Source organism: Crinia signifera, chromosome 2, assembly GCF_055691185.1.
Source record: "Crinia signifera chromosome 2, ASM5569118v1, whole genome shotgun sequence".
NCBI lineage: Eukaryota > Metazoa > Chordata > Amphibia > Anura > Myobatrachidae > Crinia > Crinia signifera.
In genome coordinates this window covers 23,920,140-23,940,964 of record NC_139218.1, presented here as the reverse complement: position 1 = coordinate 23,940,964, position 20,825 = coordinate 23,920,140, and the positions used below count along the sequence as shown (strand labels likewise).

At 45.8% G+C, this 20,825-nt stretch overlaps 1 protein-coding gene across 6 annotated transcripts in view; it reads right to left on the bottom strand.

The window, feature by feature from the left end:
* Positions 1-613: 613 nt before the first annotated feature.
* The window catches only part of RUNX1 (RUNX family transcription factor 1), a 195,967-nt gene continuing 175,755 nt past the window's right edge, over positions 614-20,825 (bottom strand). For all 6 annotated transcript variants that reach the window (XM_083171751.1, XM_083171753.1, XM_083171756.1 and 3 more), the window contains 2 exons: positions 10,041-10,202; positions 614-5,516 (listed from right to left, as the gene is read on the bottom strand). In XM_083171751.1, the coding sequence (XP_083027877.1) occupies positions 5,023-5,516; positions 10,041-10,202 (656 nt within the window). In that variant the 3' untranslated portion in view covers positions 614-5,022. The remainder of the gene's footprint in view (positions 5,517-10,040; positions 10,203-20,825) is intronic.

The window sequence follows — 20,825 nt, the reverse complement described above, 5'->3', positions numbered from 1 at the left end:
CATTTATTGCTGACAGTTTAATCGTGTTCTTACATTTAGAACCCGAACGCAGTGTAATCACCGAGGGCTTGTCTGGAGGAGCCCTTATGTCGCTGCTGTTGTTAAAATGTCAAAAGCAGATGTCTACGTTGTCTTTACAGCATTCGAAACAACAAGACAAACACCACCTCCGGCACCAATGGAGACCGCGAAAGCGACAGTTCTGTAGGGTCTTTAGGTAAAGGAATGGAGGGGGGCTCTCAGGTGTACCCCGAAGGCTTGGCCAAGCCGGCATCATCACGCATGGTCACAACAGCAGGCGTGCTACAACATGTGCTTTGTTTATTTGGAAAATGAAACACAGTAATCATTGAACATACACCCAAAAGATCTACGCAACGTCACACCTGTTACTATAGCGACGCGCGAAGTTCATCGTTCTTTGTAACCCTTCTATGCAGTCGGAAAGCGCGAGACATTTCCGCACTTCATAAGTCGTATACAAAAGTGATCGGCAACAAAGAAATGAAATATATAAAACAAAGTGAAAAAAAAAAGCAAATAAATCTCACGTCAGTGTTTTTTTTTTTCGTTTTGTTGTTTGTATTATTTTTAAGACAAATGCTGCTAAAAAGTTGGTAAAGCAGTTTAATTAAAAGCATCAAGGAATCTCATGCTGGAAAGCATTTGAAATCTATTTACATTTATATAAATACAATTATTATTATATAGCCAAGGAAAACAAACATTACAAAAACAAAAAAGATAATTTAGTCATAAAAACCCCAGATAATGTACACGGTGCAGACAATGCTACAGTTTTATTATACAGTTTAAATGGCCATACTTCCAAACGAAGGGTTGCGGAAAAGAGTGAGTATATTTATATGGCTTGTAAAGCGGACACCCACCTAGTGGAGGCTGCCATCTTGTGGGTAGAACCAAGGGTCCTTGGGAAGTTTTGCCTCATGACACAAAATGGCCGCCTCCGTTATGTATCTAGGTGACAGGACCCCTTTAATAGGTTTGGATCCAAGCTGCCTCTCTTGATGGTCACCAAAAGTAACGCACTGATTCATATTTCATTTACAAAAGGATTTTTTTTTTTTTTGGTCATTTTTTGATACAACAGCAATGTAGAAAATACTGCAAAACAATTATTAAAAAAGCAAAACATATTTTTTAATGAGGATGCTATAGAAGCATTGGCTGCACTGAGGATATGTAGGTTGGCAAATATTCTCCACAGATCTTGTTGATCAATCCACGAACAACCACGTCTGCAGGCATTGCTGCTAGTCATTGTGCAAGGATAAACCATTATGTAAACCAGTGGTTCTCAACCTCGGGGCACAAGGACCCCCAACCGTGCATGGTTTCCAGGTCTCCACACAGAATCACAGGTGATTAGCTCCACCTGTGATCTTTTAAAATGAGTCAGGTGAGTGCACCTGCCGGGTGACCTGGAAAACGTGCACTGTTGGGGGTCCTTGAGTACCGAGGTTGAGAACCACTGATGTAAACCACAGCCACCAACCAGATGTTTGCTTACACCGTTAAACTGTACTATAAAAATGAAAGCTAGGATATGATTGGTTAGTTCGGCTAACAGCACGCAACCTCATTACCCGTTCTTATAAATTAACTTAGCTGGGGATTTCTTTGGTTCTTTGCCAATATTTTATATTACTGGAGGTTTTGGAATTTGGTTTATGTGGTTTAAGGAAAGTAAACAGTATATGGGGATAAAAACTTGAAGGAATCATGAGGTACCTCTAGTTTATTATTTCTGGAAATAGGGCTAGCGCATAAACTTGTACGGTCATTAAAGTGTTGGCGTCCATTTTGCTAACTCACTGGAGCCAGGTGACGTCACTGGTGCGTGACACAAAGTGCCATAGTGATATCACCAGAGATTAGTGAATTTATAGACTGTGTTCAGTTGAATCACAAAGTGGCGTCTGCTTCCACTGCTCAGAGGCCACAGGACCACCTAATCTCCGGCCACTGGTAGTATACTACTGAAATACACCATTTCTCTGGAACTATGGCACATTCCCATATTTACTTTGACATTAAGCAATGTTTTCTACTCGGCAGGTAACAAAACACAGTGATTATTCGCCATGATTTCTACTAGGATATTGCACAGCAGGTTCCGATGTTAACAGCATTTAGTCTCCTTCCTATTTTGCATAATAATAACCATATTGCAACCGATTGTGTGAAATCTGAAAACAATTAGAATATGGAGCTCTACTGCCACCTAGTGGCCATTCTGGTTTACAGCATTTGTTGCCAAAGGGGACCGCTTGATTTATCTGCCCAGTGTGCGTCTAGCCTGAAAGATGATGCAAATGTTTCAGTGTACACTTCAAGGGCCAAAGTGCAACTACATCGTACAAATAAGCCCCAAAAATATATTTATATCTTTTTTTTATTATTATTTTTTAATATATATCCATCCTGTAAAAAATGCGAAAGAAATCAAACTTGTCTTAAATAAGCCTAAATGTGAGCTGCCTGCAGACTCTCTAATTTTTTTTATTATTTTTTATCAAACACTGATCTGAAAACCTGCTTTCAAATACTTTTCAGAGTTGACCTGCAATAAGTACATTTAAATAAACTTTTTATTTTATAATCCTGCATATCGCTTTTAAAATAAAAAAAATGTATCAGCAATTGCCATTAATGAACTAGCGCCTTCTTTTCAGTATGGAAATAAATGGAACAGAAACTGATAGTTACAATGGGGCAGATGTGAAAAGCCTGGTGAAGTGATAAAGTTGTGATAAAGTGGAAGAAGACAATCACATCCTAACTGTCATTTTTCAAACACAACCTGTAACTTGACAAGTAAGAGCTGATTGGCTGGTGCGTTATCACCTTCCACTTTATCACAACTTTATCACTTCACCAGGCTTAATACATCTGTCTAGACTGTACTGGTTTTCAGATGATATTTTATAATGTACATTTAGTGAATGACAACCGTCACGGGAATATGTATGACATGAATGTTGTGGGGAAAAAAAGGCAAAATAAGATTTCAGTTTTGGGAGTTTTTTTTTAACGTGTTTCCAAAAAAAAGTAACGATTGGCCCATTTGACAGAGTTCTGGGGCACAATCACCGATGCAAAACTGCATTCATAGAACTGGAAGTTGAGCAAAATATGGAATGGAGTGGAGACATTTGCCTACTTAATTTTGAAAAGTGCGCATTTCAGAGCTGTTTCCTATAATGTTTGTTTTTTGGGCTGGTGGATCAAAAGGATTGAAAAAAAAAAGTGTTTTATATATATATATATATATATATATATATATATATATATATATATATATATATAAAACAAAACTGAAATAGTGCAGTTATAGAAATGTATTAAAGCAACAATAACAGCAATCTGTACAATAAAGGACTATCCAGTTAAACAAAACCACGTGCCCCGCACTGGTTATTATCATTATGTGGGGTGCCGATCCACTGCTACCAACAGGCCAAAATGGGCCAAAATGGTTAAGGGTGTGACTAAAACACCAAGGGTGAAATTTAACAGGAGGAGAGATTCAGAAAAAGAAATGTCCAGTTTTTTTTTTTTTTAAATTAATTTTTTTTTTTTTTAAATGGAGATTTCTTACCAAATCTCTCACTTTCTGAATCTCTCATCCTATTAATTTTCACCCCAAACGAGGATCTCACACTCCATGCTTTTAATGTCTTCTGGTGCCCTCTCTGGGAGCGCTTGGCATTGACATGGAGAAGAACAGACACAAAACTGCAGCCTATCTGTCCACTAGGAACCAGGAAGGATACTGGGATGCAACATCCCAGCATCCTCTCTGGTATGTGTTCCCTAGTAAACTGGGACAGTGTATTCTTGTGTATTAATACTAATCGCTGGCACAAAATTGATAGGTGTACGAGGGCACATTCGCAATAGTTTGGCCATGGCTGAAAAGTACTCCACAATTTTTCTCTTATACAACTGAAGTTGGACCAATCAGCAATCAGTTTAGCAGTAAAACATTTCTCAATTTTGACACAAGTGTATGAGATCAAACAGTATCAAATTGCAACTTAATTCCAACTCTCTGTGATGGTAAATAAAATATGTTACTAATGGTTTCTTTTCATTGGAGGAAGAATTACGAATTCTCCGGATGTTGTGTCCCCGGCATTCCTAACAGTGGTATCGCTGCACAGAATAGAGAATATGACCACGAATGACTAAATAATATATATTAGCCTTTGTAACATTGTATCCGCTGGGCTACCTGTAATCATTTGGCTCGGCAAGTTATTTGAAGAACAAGAAACAAAAAAAAAAATTCAGGACAAAAATTCTCCAAAATAACAAAATTGAAATGTAAACAATATTCTTGTACAACTGGGATAATACAAACAATAAAAAAAAAAACCTGAATAATATACATATTTAAATAAAACAGGGACTTCTCCAAAAGGGGAGTTATTTTTCAAATAATTACATGTCATCGCCTGATATTTTTTCTTAAAAAAAGACATGAAATATAACAATTACCAAGTGTATGTAAATAAAAACAAAAAAATTATATCTGTAAGATATAAAATTCAAATAAAACATGAAAAAAGTCTAAGAAGAAAATAAAAAACAGACAGACAAACAAACAAACACGTTATTGTAGCATACACAGTAACTGCATGGAGGGTGGTGGGGCTGCTACTCGCTTGTGTTACCCCGGGCAACCGCTAATGTACACAACTGATCTATAACAGTCACCAACATGAATGCCGTGGAAATGTTCAATTAATTTAGGGTTAGGATAAAACCAGTCAACCCTGTATGCCTCCGTATTTTCTCCTCCAGGAACACATTTGGAAGCCAGCATGAGATACTAGACTGTGCTCCTTCCAAATTCTGTATTAGAATTGTACAATATATATTTATATAAAATATGAACTCAGGTATGTCCGCAGTCCTTAGCTGGGAACCTCCAGCACTCGTCTGTATACTGTATTCACATGTAGACTTTATAAGACTTGACCTGTCAGTCCCCACTCAATATGGCCTCCATACCGCTTCCTCCAACCTTGGCGTGGTGCCCATGTTGGTTGGGGAATTGCTGTGGCTCCCTTCTGTCTCTACCACATCATTTTGGTTTGGAAGGTTTGGGTTTAGGAGTGTGGACCCTGTGGAAGCGTTAGTGCAAGGAGGAAGGATGCGTGGTGGTGACCGGTCTCCTCCGGACATCATGGAAAACTGGTAGGACCCAGCCGACGTTCCATAATATAGATGGTATGAGGGGGAGCTGGTCTGGAAGGGGCCTCCTTGAGGCTGAGAAGATCCTGGATATGGAGGCGGTAAGTAGGTGTGGTACCTTGTTGCAGTGGTCATAGCTGACATGCCGATTCCAATTCCTGACGTGACCGGCGTCGGAGTGTAAGTAAAAGCCCCCGGATAGTGCATACGTGGATCTGAAATGGATGGGAGGGTGGAGAACTGGCGATCAATACCAACTCTGGGGTCGCTGAAGGCTGTCAGGTCCGAGGCACCTATAGAGAGAATACGCAAACATATTGTTACTGATGATACTGAATGGACAGTTGTTGCCTGTAACAGACCAATTTCACTGTGGAGCAGATGTTCTAAGGGGGATATTCAATGTTGGGTCACGACTGTCGGGATCCCAACAGTCATTAACCCGACGTCTGGATCCAGACAGTCAAAACCCAGACACTCAGGGTCCCGACGACCACCGGCTATTCTCCCTCGTGGGGGTCCACAACTCCCGTAGAAGGATAATAGAATAGGTGGCGAGCGTAGCGAGCCACCGTGCCCACAGTGTGCCGAGCACAGCGAGCCCGCAAGGGGCTTTGTTGCGCTTGCCCCGCTGTCTGAGTCCGGCCAGTCGGGAACCCAACGTCGGGCTAATGACTGTCGGGACCATATACCACACCCGGCCCGACAGACGTGACCCTGTCCCCTTCTCGGTCTGCTCAACTGAGATTTTGCAGGCGGGATTCAATGTCCCGCCCACCGCGGGTCCAGAAGAGGGCGTGGCTGCGAGAAGCAGCCGGGAATCGGCGAGCTGCGGCCTGGAGCTCGTCCATTCCCGGACGTTCTCGGCAGAACGAGCTCGACTGCTTATGAAGTTGGGCTCATTCTGCCGAGATCCCCTGTTCAATGCTGTCGGGGAAGGCGGTATTGAATAGGGCCCCGCAGCCATATCCCCCGTCGGTAACAACTGCGGGAGATTGAATACCTCCCTTAGTCTTGTACAGTGATAAAGTAAATGCAGATAAGTGGTCCATTTATCAACGAGTGATAAAACTGTTGATTGGTAAAACTTGTTGGGTACGATAAATGGTGCTCGATCCATCAATCAGCTCCCAACTGTAATTTTTCTAATGCACGACATTTGGTGCTCCAGACTATCTGCTCTCAACTGTCAACAGATGACAGATGACAGCTGGTGCTTCAGCCAATTAGCTCCCAACTGTCCTTGTTCAAACACACAATAGTTGGTGCTCCAGAAAATCAGCTCCCAACTGTAATTTTTTTAACACGTGGCAGTCAGTAGCCCCAAAGTACCAGCTAATGAGCTCATAACTGCCATGGCCCAGGCTGTGTTTAAAAATGAACAGTTAGGAGCTGATTGGTCTGTACTTTATCTCTCTCTACCTTATCTCTCACCAGAACTTAGTACATCTCTCCCTCTTACTGCTATCAGTGCTATGAACCAGAATGACCTTTTCTGGAGCACATTAATCTGCTTATGATCTGGGAATGTGGAGGCGGGGGAAACATGAAATCTTTCATTCATGTATGTGTCAGACAAAAAGTCCCTCTTTATACAGCCGATAACAAACAGCCTATAATGTGCTGCGTGATAAGGGTTCTTGGCTCCCAAAACCATAGAGTAGGCGGCACGAGTGTCGGCCAGAATGATAACACACTAGTGTCTCTGAATTAATGGCTTGCGATTCCCTGGCACCATTATATTTGTTGCCAACCAGCACTACCACCTGATTATAATATCCTGCCCAAAACTCATAGAAATAGTGCTCTCTCTAAGGGGCCCATTTATCATATAATACTTGCGGCTAATTCCCTGAAAGGGTTAACCGCAAATATTAAGTATCCCCTGTATCTATGTAGGAGGGGCCGCAGCGGGAATCTTTCATCCCTGATGCGATCCCTCCTGCTCTGCCGGCGGCTGCATCGCCCATAGGTTTCTACGGGGGGGGAGGCAATACTGTCCAATGTTCCAGCATCGGGCAGCATCGCGGTGGTTCCCTGGGCTACCGCTATCTCAGCCTATGGGCTACAGAGCGCACTGCCGGCGGGGCAGTGAGGACAACGGGGTCGGAGCAGGGTCAGTGCTAGGCGCATGCCCAGATCCCCGGCCCCTGGCGAAGCAGAGTGCAGAGACTCCCGCACTGCAGGATGATACATTTGTCCAGAAGGATTGCATATTGCAATGCGATTCTGGGCGGTAAATGTATATGCGATCCAATAATAGATGCATACATTATGCAATTGTGTGATCACTCGATTTTCTAATTCTCCGATTAGCATCCATCAATGAGGCCCACAGATCATAAGCTCGTAAGGTGTGATGTAAATGACTGCAGTGCTGCGGAATATGTATTCACTACTCAAATGAATGGTAATAAACACATCATTCAAACAGCTAACTGTAGTCCTACATAATGACGGAAGGACACACAGGGGTACTAAAGCGTCAACCAATCAGATTCTGTCAATCATTTTCTAGTACCGCTTTTCCATCAAAATCCTGTGTACCCAGCCTTTGTCACCGTGAATTCAGTGGTGTTTGGATGTACCATGTTCAAAACCCTGGGTAAGAGCCGTTTCCATTGCTCGTCACCCATGTTTTACCCACTAAATCCCGCGCTCTGAATTTTTTTCTGGTACCCGCTTCCGCTAAGACGAATCCCGGGTCTACTCGGCAAAAACCCAGATTTTTTGTCCGGTGGAAAAGGTGTATAGGATGCAATAGAGAAATCACAGACAGAATCCCCTCTGTTCATTTTTAGAAGCTTAAGTAAATTTACCTCACAAAGTCAAACTGGTTTTAAGGCGCACATAGGCCCTTATTCTAGTTGATTCGGACTGATGCGTATTTCGGACAGGCACTGAGTGTTCTTAGCCCCGCCTACCGTACGGATCGCTCACACCATAGGAATGCGGTAAGACACCGAGCATACAGACCGCAAGTGGATGTTTCATGAGAACACCTCCTCCATCTGTGGGAACCTCCCCCATCCTCCGATGGTCGCCGACCATCGAATGATGGACCGAGCGGTCAGGCAGCACCGAGTGCTCCAGACCACTCGGGCATTTTCCTGTATGAAAGCAGGGATATTGGCGGGTAGCTGGCATCCGGCTATGTCATATGTCCGCCCCCCACACGTGCGTCACAGCCACATTACCATACGTACGCCCAGCGTTTTCATGGGAACGCCCATGAAACGCGGGGCGTACGCATATGGTAATGAGCCCAAACAGCCCATCACGCCCCTCTCCACCCCCTGCTCGGATGGTTCCTAAACGATCGGTTTCTGCACTGACCTCACGCCGTGTTCGGACATGCAAGACATTCGCACATGCGCAGATACACCTCTGCACATACGCAAACACCAACCATCGGCCGTCCGTCCGCACACGGAGCCGTCCGACTCATTAAGAATAAGGGCCATAATGCAGATTGTGGTGCAGCTTTATATGAGCGGGGCCTCTACCTGTGTGAGACACCACAATATTATAGCTTACAGTAACACCTTTTTAAATAACCCCGCAGAAAACACTTGTCATTTATCCCTTAATACTGATCCCCGAGTACAGTCTCGCCCCGGCAGCCTTGCGCCTCTTTCAAGCAGAGGAAAAATAATATTAAACGGAAACAATCATCAAAAGTCATTAAGACTACAATAATTACTGCTCATCTCTGTCTGCCTACGATGGTTATGTAATTGCAACGAGCGTGGTGAAGGATTAACCCTCAATGTATCAGAGACCTCAAGCAGCAGAAATGTTTGGGTTCCGCGCTGACATGGAGGTCTCGGAAGAGATACAGAGTTTCTGCAGGTAATAACTGGACTCCAGGCTACGTAAGCCCACAATTTACTAGGACTCTACCAATGCTTCGCCCACAGAGAAGGTCCCCTTCTTCTACTATCAAAACCTACATGGAGGTGGCAAGACAAGGTCTTACCACCTCCCCTAGAAATACAGGAGCTGGTCAAAAGTCCAGGCAGAATAAACGTATTGTGCAAAGTTCCAAAAATGCCTACAGTAGGTCTATGTGGTTTAATATAAACCAGGACTAGCACCATGAAGATTAGTGTTTGAGTCCTGGCTTCCTGGTCAAAGAATCGAGCGATTCTTCCACCACGGGGTATTCTGAACCCCATAAGAAGAGGAAGATAAGGAAGTCAGTGTTCCACCTACAGTTCATAACCTTAATGAATGCTCCTTGTCTGTCTACGTTTTGGCAGCCACGCACCGTGCTGTGAGCAGAAAAACAAACAAGCCCCCAGGGGAGACGTTCTATCCAGACAAGGTGTGGCGTCTGTCTGGAGAGGGAGTTTTTGCAGTTCATGGGAAGACACCGCACAGAATTACTTGGGAATTCTATTCTTACGATATCATCTTTAGGAACAATGCACCCATTATAGATCTGCCGAAGAGACCTGGTGAGCAGATCACAGTGCTTGGAACCTTACCTCGATGGCGCATCTGTACAGTAGATAAAGTGGTCACCGCAGGCTCGTGGTCCGCACGCACAGGCCTATAGCGGCCATCTTTACCAAACTGCCGGATATTGGCCCCATAAATTTCAACTAGATTATTATTGGGCAGTGTGGTCCCTCGGGGAGCTGGACCAACTGCCAGTGAGTCAGTTTGGAATGGCAGTTGGTGCGGGTCCCCTATTTGAATTGTGAACTATGCTGCAGCCCCACCCCTGGATCCGCCACTAGCTAACGGTACTGGCTATCATTACGGTTGCGTATTGACCCTGTGTCATTTCTGTTGTGTTCATTCTTTCATACCTGATAAGCGACTGGAGAGCTCGGCACTGAGGGATGACATACCGCTGGCACGGCCAGGCGAGATGGGAGTGGCTGGGTGCACAGACGGGGCGGCGATGGAGCCAAGGTACTGATAGGACTGGTCATACGACCAAGGAGGAGATGTCTGAACTTGTCTTGTGTCTAAAAAAAAAGAAGAAAGTCAAAGATTACGATATGTAATACAGGTGGCGGCTAACGGTTCTGCTTCATAGTAGCCACACTCACGCCCCCCATTAGTACAACCACCGACATAGTATAACAGAGATCATGTACAAGGGTTAATCTGACTTCCTGCAGTTTGCTCCTAGGCCACTAGGTGGCAGCAGAGGACTGTACATTGACTAAATGGTTACAGTGAAATCCCCACCTGGATCCTCAGTCAGGACACAAACCATTGCATAAGAGAAATACTAGGGCTCGGGGTAGGATCTCACACACAATACAAAGCACTGACATTCTCAGTAGGCTATGAATAGCATTAGTGACCTTTGGACACAATCCTAAAGGCCATTACTCACAAAGTACAAATCGCAGAATCACAACGTACAATGATTTGAAAATCCCTGCTGCTTTCAAGTTTTGTCCGTTCTTCGTCGCTTCATTTATTTATCTCTTTATTTTAAACAGCTGGGATAACAAACTCCCCAGCCCATCTAGTTACAGCCTAGACCGGCTGTACAGATGGCGGTACACTACGTAGAGGAATGTGATTGGACGCTGACAGCAAGATGTTACTGGCGTCAGTACGTTGTAAGTTCTCGACGTGCAGTGGTTACTGCAGACACCTTCTTGGCCAACTGACCACATGTCAATATGTTCTGTCATTCCGCCTTAAGTACAGTGACCAACTGTGACACTGAAGAAGGTTGAGTCAGCCTAGAACACGCAATGGGTTCTCAATGGGGTTAAGATCTGGTCCCTGAGCCGCGCCGGTCCATACCAACTTTTCTGTAAAATTATCTGAAACAGCCCTACATCGTAACGCCACCACCTCCATGCTTTGCTGTATCTACTGTACCCTCTGGATTAGAGATGGACATCGGTCGGTTATGCATCGATGGTACCATGGATGAGTAACCTTGATGGTGTGAAACCATCTGAAAGGGAACTATTGACGGTTTCATCGTCCAATGATCAGCCCTGCTGTACAACACAGCAGGCCGTGGGCCAATAAGAGCCTTGACATAGAGCTTAGCTCCACCCCAACACTTAAAAAAAAATATATATTTTTTTTTTCTTTTTGGGTTTTGCGAAAGCATTTGGCTAAAGTATTTAACATTGGTCCTAAACCATCAGTGATTTGGAACCATCGATGATCGAAGGCCATCCCTACTCTGGCATCAGACGTTCTCCTGGCAATCGACAAACACGTCCATTTGATCTGAAAAGTTTTATTCCTTCACAAACACGTCTGCTGCAGGAGCACGCCACTACACTTGCACAGGGGTGTCCAATCCCTCTTGCCCACATAGTGTAGTATCAGTAGGGGACATTTGTTGCAATTTTACCTCTAACTGAATGTTTCGCTCATTAAGGCTGGCGGCAAAATGTCATTAAAAATAAATAAATGATGTTTACATTAACACCATTCTAATAAAATGTAATACAACTAATAATCATTTTATGAAATAGAACTTTTCCCCACAAGGACACAATGCTTTGCTTTCACAGACATCATGAAGATAAAATAGTGGCAGCCATTTTAGGTCAACAGAATTAAGCACTAATACCGGATGGGGCCTATTCTTTGAGTGCATAAAGGAAGTGAAGAAGGTGTACACACACACACACACACACACACACACACACACACACACACACACACACACACACACACACACATAGATGTGGCATTAGCGGAATGAGTGGTTTCAGGTACAGACAGCGCTGTGTGATTTCAGGATATGAAACACACTGTAAAATCTGAGGTGGAATTGAGAGTACAAACAAGAAGCAGGCGATGTGAGAGTCTTCAGAAACGGACATATAGAAATTAGCACACATTTCATACTTCTTATCACAAGGTGGACATCAGAGGTTGGATGTGTGTGTAACCCAGCTCTGGTGTCATAAGAGAACCTGCTCCAACTGCACTGCAGCGGTGCCAGGTGCGGGGGGCAGCATCCTAGAAGTGGCAGAAGCCGCTGAATAATGGTGCGCAATGTCCCAGTAGGATTGTACATGATCTGCTGCAATGTAATCTAAGCCACCTTTCCCGCTGTGTAAGCAAACTGCTGTCACAGCCCCTGACAGAGCAGGAGCACACAACACAGCTGCCATATCATTGCACGCACTGCCCTGTCATCGGTGTCAGCGACTCCAGCTGTGCCTCTTGCTGCCACAGGACAACACAAAACTACACAACTGTCAAACGACTATACATTATTTAGGCCGATGGGGAGCACAATGTAGTGCCGATGCAAATATAAAAATAATTGTTTCCAAAAGACAGGTTATGACCCTGAGAGGGCAGGGGGTCGATGTCTAAAAACACTGAACAATATCGTTAACGATATCGGTCAGTGACGTCAGCGGGACCACTGCTGTTTCTGGGGGTGCAGCACCTATAGTCGGGGTGGATAGAGGTTTGATGTCCCCCTTACACCCCCCACCTTTGGTATGGTCCAGAATTCTAAGACTGAGCTGTAGCTGCCACAGATTTATTAAACCCGGTGAAGTGATAAAGTGTCTGGTTTTTATCACCGTCCAATCAGCTCCTACCTGTCATTCTTCAAACCAAGCCTGTAACTTCACAGGTAGGAGCTGATTGGCCGGTGATAAAAACCACTTTATCACTTCACTGAGCTTAATAAATCTACCCCACAGTCCCTTCATACTGAATAAATATGACAGTTCTGGAAAGTGTGCGTATTTTGGCCCACAATCCATTTCAGCGTGAAGCACCAGACAGGGGCAGGCTACCGCTGCCGTGAGGAACGGTGAAGACAGGGGCATACTGTGTGAGGGGACAGGATGTAGAGAAAGGACTCCATGATCCCGCGCCGAGCCTACGCTCTGTGATTCTGCACGCACCGCTGCTCGCAGACGTCAATACGCCGGGAGAGTAAATATGTATACAGTTCTGCCCAATGTACTTTCCTCAGTTATTTCATGACAAAAGTGATCAAATGGTTTTTCGCAGCTTCACTGAGGTAACCCGAGCCAGCCTGTCTGGTGGAAGATCTGCACCACAGACACCGGGTGACAGAGAGCTGACTAAGAGCTCTGTATGGGAGCATCGCACATTAGTCAGGAAGAAGAGACAACTAAGGCAGATGGGACACGCTGGCGCAAGATGGCATTTCCTGTCACGCCCATTCTGATAAGGAGCATGCCTTGAAGCAGGGCTTAAAGCGGTCCTGAAGAGGTGGTGGAACTTATTTCCCTCTGCCACCTAATTAATCCCCCCCCCCCCCACTAGGCAGTGCCGGTGCCAGTGGTAGGATTTTTAGCACCCCTGCAAACTTAAATGCTCTTTTGTTAGATTTACTGTGCAGGGCCAAGGTGGAGGTTGAATTAGTTCCGCCTCATCATCACAGGTGGTGGAACTCAGTTTCACCCCGTTCCCCCGACACTTTAACAACTGCTCAGAAGTATTTAGCCTGCTCTGAGAGTGCCCACAGTGTGCAGAGTATTTCAGATTATAAATTACATCCAATCGTCATCCCGGGAGAAGCCCAAAGAGGAGACTATTAGCGGCACTTCGGGGGGCGGGGCCTGATCTCATCAAGCCCCGCCCCCCGTATGGCAAATACCAAGATTCGCGGGTCTCTGAGGAGGCGGGGCTAAATTGATGCAAATTGCGCCATTTTTATCCCCTTCCCCCCCAAAAAACCAGCAAATTGCATTATTTAAACGCAGACGTCGGGGGAGATGCAGGGGATTTTGGGGGGTCTGGGGCATGCGGGAGGCTTGCCCACCTTTTCAGGCCGCCCAGGAGGGGGGCACGATTTTCGGGAGCCTTCCGGCCATTCCGGGAGGGTAGGCATCCTTGATCCCACCGCCTGAGGCAGAAACCAGAAATACAATGTATGATACCTCTCCACTCTTTTCACTGCTTGATAAATCAACCCCCTTTATCTTTCTCCACTGTACCACTCTCCAAGGCTTAGTATGAGCCGACGCTCCCTGTGGTCAGCTGTTATTCATGAGAATTCATTATGGGGTCTTTATGCTATATAGTCACGGAGAGAGATAAAGTACCAGCCAATCAGCTCCTGTCTGTCATGCTACAGGCTGTATTTGAAAAATAACAGTTTGGTACTCCACTTTAGACCCATGTGCCTTGTACATCTCTCTGTGTTCATGAACAATGGGGATACTATGGGGCATATTTATTAAGCTTGGAGAAGCGATAAACTGGAGATAAAGTGGAGAAAAGGTAAAAGGAGATAAAGCACCAGCCAATCAGCTGTGTTTGAAAAAGACAGTTGGGAGTTGATTGGCTGGTGCATTATCTCCTTTTACCTTTTCTCCGCTTTATCTCCAGTTTATCTCTTCTCCAAGCTTAATAAATCTGCCCCTGTATGCCCTCTTTCAGTTGTTTATATAGAATGTAATGGAGCAATACTCAGGTACAGTATATGATTCACCTGGCACATTACTCTCTTTTTGCTGCACCTATTATTTAATAACTGATGATTATAAGCCTCATAATGTCTTAATTAACTTTCACTGCGAAAGTCAGAGCTCTCAGGGCCCGATTCGGGGATGTGGGGAAATGGCCTCGTAGATGCGATCCTGTACACAGCAGCTGTGCCCAAATATGCAAATGTTGCAGCCTCCCGGGTGCATTTGAATATACAAAGAGAGGATGTTGCCCATAGCAACCAATCAGATCCTGTCTAGCATTTTTTAGGATGCAGTAGAGAAATGATCGGAGAAGTTTCTTCGCAATGCCGAATTAGCCCGAGGCATACACTGGGAGGGAGGCGCGAAACATCCATTGGTGAAGCAGGTGCAAACTTATTGGACAGTTTGCGCACACGGCTGCGATGGCATTCGCAACCGTGCACATGGGCGGAATTTCCCTCTGGCAGGGAGACGGCTAACTGATCGCTGGGCTGCAAAAAGTTGCAGAATCAGGCCCCGAGGCGCAGTAGCCATATATACCCGTTCCTGGGCAGTGACTGAAAGGCCATTAAGTCGCACGTAGATGGTCCATCTTATGGTGTCGCTGAAAGTGATTGTGCCCACACTGGACGCCATGGTCAGGCGTAAAAACTGCACCTATCACAGGGCTCGTGCAACTTTTGATGGTGGCATCCAAAGCAGCTCAAAATGGCCGTCTCAGTCCTTGCACAGTCAGACAAATGGCTGCCTGAAGGGAATTAGCATTAAGTCTAAGGCGTGCAACCGGCAAACGATGGTGGCCATTTTATTGGAAATCTAAGCAGTGCAAGCTTCATGTTCACATTATTTCTGTCCACTAAAACGAAACACGGAAATGAGCCACTGTATTGAGGGATCATGGGAAGGTCCACAAAGGCCTGGACGCCAGAGACCCATTCCCCTCACTAGGAGATCCGGAGAACTAACTGTCGATGGCAGAGGATTAGTCGGGCAGGTTGGCATGACGGGCCCTTGTCATTATCAGAGGGGGTCTTTGAAGATCACAGCTCTCGCTCCTCTGCTTCATGGGCTTATCCCTCGGTGCTGAGGAGACAACACACGCAGAGTAATAAAACACAGAGGAACAGAGGTGGATCCGGCCTTATTGAACATTTCAGCACGGAGGATGGGGAGAGAACAAGGGATTTCTGGTAAGCCGGAGAACTGTGATGATCTAAGGATGAGCTGGTTCGTTTTACCGACTTAGAGAAAGTAAGACACGTATCATTTGCAACCTTCAGACTTCCACGGATGAGGTCACCTTGTGGGGAAAACGATACCGGCACAACAGTGTGAATCCTCCCCCCGGGGCAAAGCTTTGATTAACAAGGTGAAGCCAGGTCTCCTTCATGTGGATAAAGAAAAGCGATATTGTTTTAACTGGCTTTGAATGTGGTATTGATATATGTTGTACGTCGCTGTGTAGACACATCAAAGGGAAGCAACCTGTCACTTAACACCTTCTGTTCTGAGGAGGGGAATGGCGGGGGGGGGGGGGGGGGTGAGGACATGCTGCCGGGACCCCCCAGAGATTCTCGCACAGGATAAATGCACCGTTATCACAGACAGCGATGTCTATGAAGGCAGCGAGGTGGGTGGCAGGGGCTGATGTTAAGGGCGTGCGCCTCAGCCAGGTGGTCCCAAGGCGTAAACGCATCAGGGGTTATTTATGAAGTGGAGGAACAGAGGAGGCTGGTCAAACCTGCTACAAATGATTGGTTGCTAAGGGTTACAGCACCCACTTTCATAAAAGCATAACCCCAACCGCTTGCCCATTCCCCTATCTTAAATATTTAAGTAATCTTTCCAACTGATGCATGTTTATCATTCTGAACCCGTTAAAGAGGGGGCAGGTGACTTGTGGTGAACTACAGGTCCCAGAATGTCCAGAATCAGTATACATATTAGACTTACTGTATAACATGGTTCAAAATTGTATTTAAGTACTCATTCCAACAGCAGCCAATCAGAGATTACTGTTTACCAGTGCTTTGCAAGACAGATTCATAACAGCTCATTTGATTGGCTGCTGCCACCCACATCTCAATTAACTGCCACTAAATTGTTGCGTGCTTTTTCTTGCAGAACCAGATGTCCCAGCATGTCCTGCTTGGCACTGCTGAAATTTCATGGGTTACACTGGTAAGGTTCTTATTAAGATTAATCTCCACACATAAGACGGGTATTCAATGTTTCCCGTTGTTTCCGATGCTCGGAAGTAACAGGATTTGAGTATTTAACGTCATCCGTTTTTGCAGGGAAATGGCCAGGATTCGCGTCTGCAGATCCGGCTCTTTAAAACACCGAATCTGCATTCGCAGAAATGGACGCTAAAAACGGAAAAAAATGTGGATTCGTGTTGGGGGGAGAGAGGAGAATGAAAAACATTCAGTAGATCTATTCTGCGCAAAAATGGCCGCAATTTCACCATATTGAGTATTTCCTTTGATGGAAAAATGAAAATATATTGGGGCAGATGTGTTAAGTCTTGATGTACTGCTGACCAGTCAGCTCCTAACTGCCATATTAGAGGGGGCGGGGACGGAGCCCTACATCATCAAGCCCTGCCCCATTGAAAAAAAAAATCCCACGATTCAAAGCTGTGCATGGAATTGGCGGGGCTAAAGTGATGCAAATTGTGTCACTGTAACCCCTCCCCCTCCGTGTACAACCGTGAATCGTGGGATTTTACCGGTGGGGTAGGAAGATGCAGGGGAGGCTGGGGGCATGAGGGAGGCTTGTTCACCCTTCTGGAAGGGTGAAACGATTTTCAGGAGCCTCCCAACCAGTCCAGAAGGGAAGGCAAATATAAAATAGTCATATCTGATCGTTGCTATGGGCAACATCTCCACTTCTATATACTAGCACTTTAGTAAATATACCCTTTACTTGCGTCATTAATGCTGAATAAATTTGACTGGTAATTGGTTTCCTGACAGACGCGCTCTTGTGTTTAGCAAGTCTGCAGCCAGAAATATATCTACTTCCTTTTTTTCTGCATTACAAAAGATGTTCTGTTACAGTTCTCTGTTCTTCTTTCTGTTTCCGGCGTGAATGGACCCCTGCACATTCTCCTGTCACGGCACCCAGTATCTGCTACAACCATCACTGCGGAGCATTACAAGGCCATAAGTAATAGGAGCGAAACAAAAGTGTGTACCACAGAGCTTACACTCGAATACAGGGCCAAACGCAAGGCCCTGAAGCATCCGATCTAATAGAAACATAAAAGAGTGACTGGCAGGTCGGACTTCCAATAGGAAGTCACTGCCAGTCACATTGAAGCCAGAGCAGTCTTACAGACTGCATCTGGCTTCACTTTAGGCAGAGACAGTGGCGGATTTTACCTGGGGGGGGGGGCTGCAGCCCTGCAGCCCAGAGGTAAATACCGCCACTGCGTACTACTATGGCAGGCTGTACAGGCGGAGGGCCAGATGCACTAAGCTTCAAAAGTGATAAAATGGAGAGTGATAAACAGCCAGCCAATCAGCTCCTACCTGCCATGTCACTGTCTGTGTTTGAAAAATGTCAGGCAGGATCTGATTGGTTGGTTGTTTATCTGTAAAACAGAACTCCCATCTTAGCAAATGTCCCCCTACTTCTTATTTACTTAGCACCTACTAGAAGATACAGATATAATCTGGTCGCTACGGGCAACATCCCATCGTCAATAGAAGTCTCCCATCTTAGTATATTTCCCCCTTAGTCTCTGGTGTCCTATGTTCTTGTTAAACAGCCCCAATACCTAAATCCTTTCCGCATGACTCTTAAGTAAGGGCCTCTGTGCGATGTGAAAGAGACCTTTTGAATTTCCTGGGTCCAGCAACCCAGCATTCTGACCCCAATTTAAAATAAAAAGGGTTAATCCCGGTTCGGATCTGGGTTGCTGTGCAGTGTGAACGGTATCCCAGGTTGAGGGAGACGGGGTCCCAATCACACCATTAAAGAAGCAGCAGTTGAAGACAGAGTCAGATCCCAGCGCTGCCTCCTCCCCCACCCCCCGATGACACGCCGTCCCTCTGCCCCACCGCCGTCTTATTGTTGGGGGCCAGCCAGCATTTGTGATGTGAAAGGGGTATTAGTGTGAAAATCCCAGGTTAAGTTGATTCCTCTTTAAAAGTTCTACTTCTTGATTTTATGAAAACGAATTCTAAAGAAATAATAGAGAAGACATAGGAACAAGACACTTAAACTAGCAATAAAACCGTAGACTAGCATCCGCCGCGCGTGCGCAAGCAGGGGGTGGGCGGAGAGAACACGTCTTTACTGCAGTGCGATGATAGCTGCGATGTTCTGGGGCGAGTATCACAACTAAACGGAAATCACGGCGATGATCTTTTAAAGGTTAGTACTTTGTCCTAATCCCCGAATATGAAAAAATCAGCGCGGGCTGCCATAAACTTGAGAGACTCCTAACAAGAGCCTCATTGTCTGAGACAGGTGTGAGATTGGAACGGATTCCAGGCCAAGAGACCCGGTATCTGAGCCAGCTCTGCAAGCTGAAGACATGCAACAAGCATCCAGTAATACCACCGCAGCCAGCCAGAGACTCAACAATTTAAGGCTTAGCGCACATACACACACAGCATAAATCAGACGAGGATGTACCAGCCAACCGTCAGGGACTTGGGCAGAAGCCTGCAGACGTCTGAGCACATCAGACCTCTCCTGTTTGGGTTATTGGAAAACCTTCTTCAGTCTGGGTGGAGCAGCCAGTTCAGGCAGATTGAAACGTTGTCTTATCTTGTCCAGACATTTATTTTATTTTTTACCTGTTTATTTCAACTAGTGAATCGTGAGCATTTATTACGGATCATTTCCCGCGGTTATGAGAAATGATGTAAGCGCAGAACACGGACGTGGAACCTGTTACGTGTATGCGTTTGTCTAAATCAGGCATGTCCAAACTGTGGCCCTCCAGCTGTTGTGAAACTACACATCCCAGCATGCCTTGCCATAGTTTTAGCATTCACTGTTAGCAAAACTGTGGCAAGGCATGATGGGACTTGTCGTTTCATAACAGCTGGAGGGCATACTTGCCTACCCTCCCGGATGGCCGTGAGGGTCCAGCAAATCAGATCCCCCTTCCGGCCCCCCGGGAAGGTGGGCAAGTCTCCTGCATATTCGCTACAGCCCCGGCTCCCCCTTCCCTGCGATATAAACCCCCAAATTTCGCGGGTCCGCGGGGCGGGACTAAAATTACGCGATTCACTTCACTTTTGCCCTTTCCACCATCCACGGACCCGCAAATTGTTGCAGCTGCCAGTCATGGGGGCGGGGCTTAGTGACGTCAGCCTCGCCCCGCCCCCAAAACTTAGCCTCTTCCTGCCCCCCTCTCACTTCTCTCCGGGCTTCTCCCAGAGAGGAGCTTTAAGAAGTCGGCAAGTATGCTGGAGGGCCATAGTTTGGACTTGCCTGGTCTACCATCCACTAGAGCAGGCATGTCCAAACTATGGCCCTCCAGCTGTTGTGAAACTACAAGTCCCATCATGCCTTGCTAGAGTTTTGCTATAAGGGCATGCTAAAACTATTGCAAGGCATGCTGGGATGTGTAGTTTCACAACAGCTGGAGGGCCATAGTTTGGACATGCCTGCACTAGAGCATGGAGGGAAAATATAACAGTGTACTGAGGGCAGCGAGCCATGCGAGGGGACGCGGTGCACTGATACGGTGCCCATGACAACCTACGTCGAAATTCACAATAGAAAAAGTTGAAAAACTCAAGTCGACCTTCCCATTGTCAACCTAATGCTTGTGTCCACCTTCTGACTCTGTTGACCTTACCCATGTCAACCTATCCCATGTGTCGATATAAGCCCTGTTGACCTTTAGTGGTCGAATCTACCTTCACAGTGTCAACTCTGTGACCCATACCGAAAGAAACTGACCCAAAACAATATCTGCGCTGTGACAGTGCCGCCCCTAGGCAACAGCCTTGTTCTAGGAAGAACATTGCACCAACGGTGCCGCAGCATATTAGGGCAGGGGAACGCTGATGCCATCATAACCACTGTAACCTCATTTGACTGCGAGCAGGAAGCCGCCGCCCAGACAGAAAGAGAAAACGCCCCGGGCACAATTGTGAATGCGCCGCAAATAGCGATATATATTCGCAGATCCATTCGCAAATCCCGACACATCGAAGTGAAAGT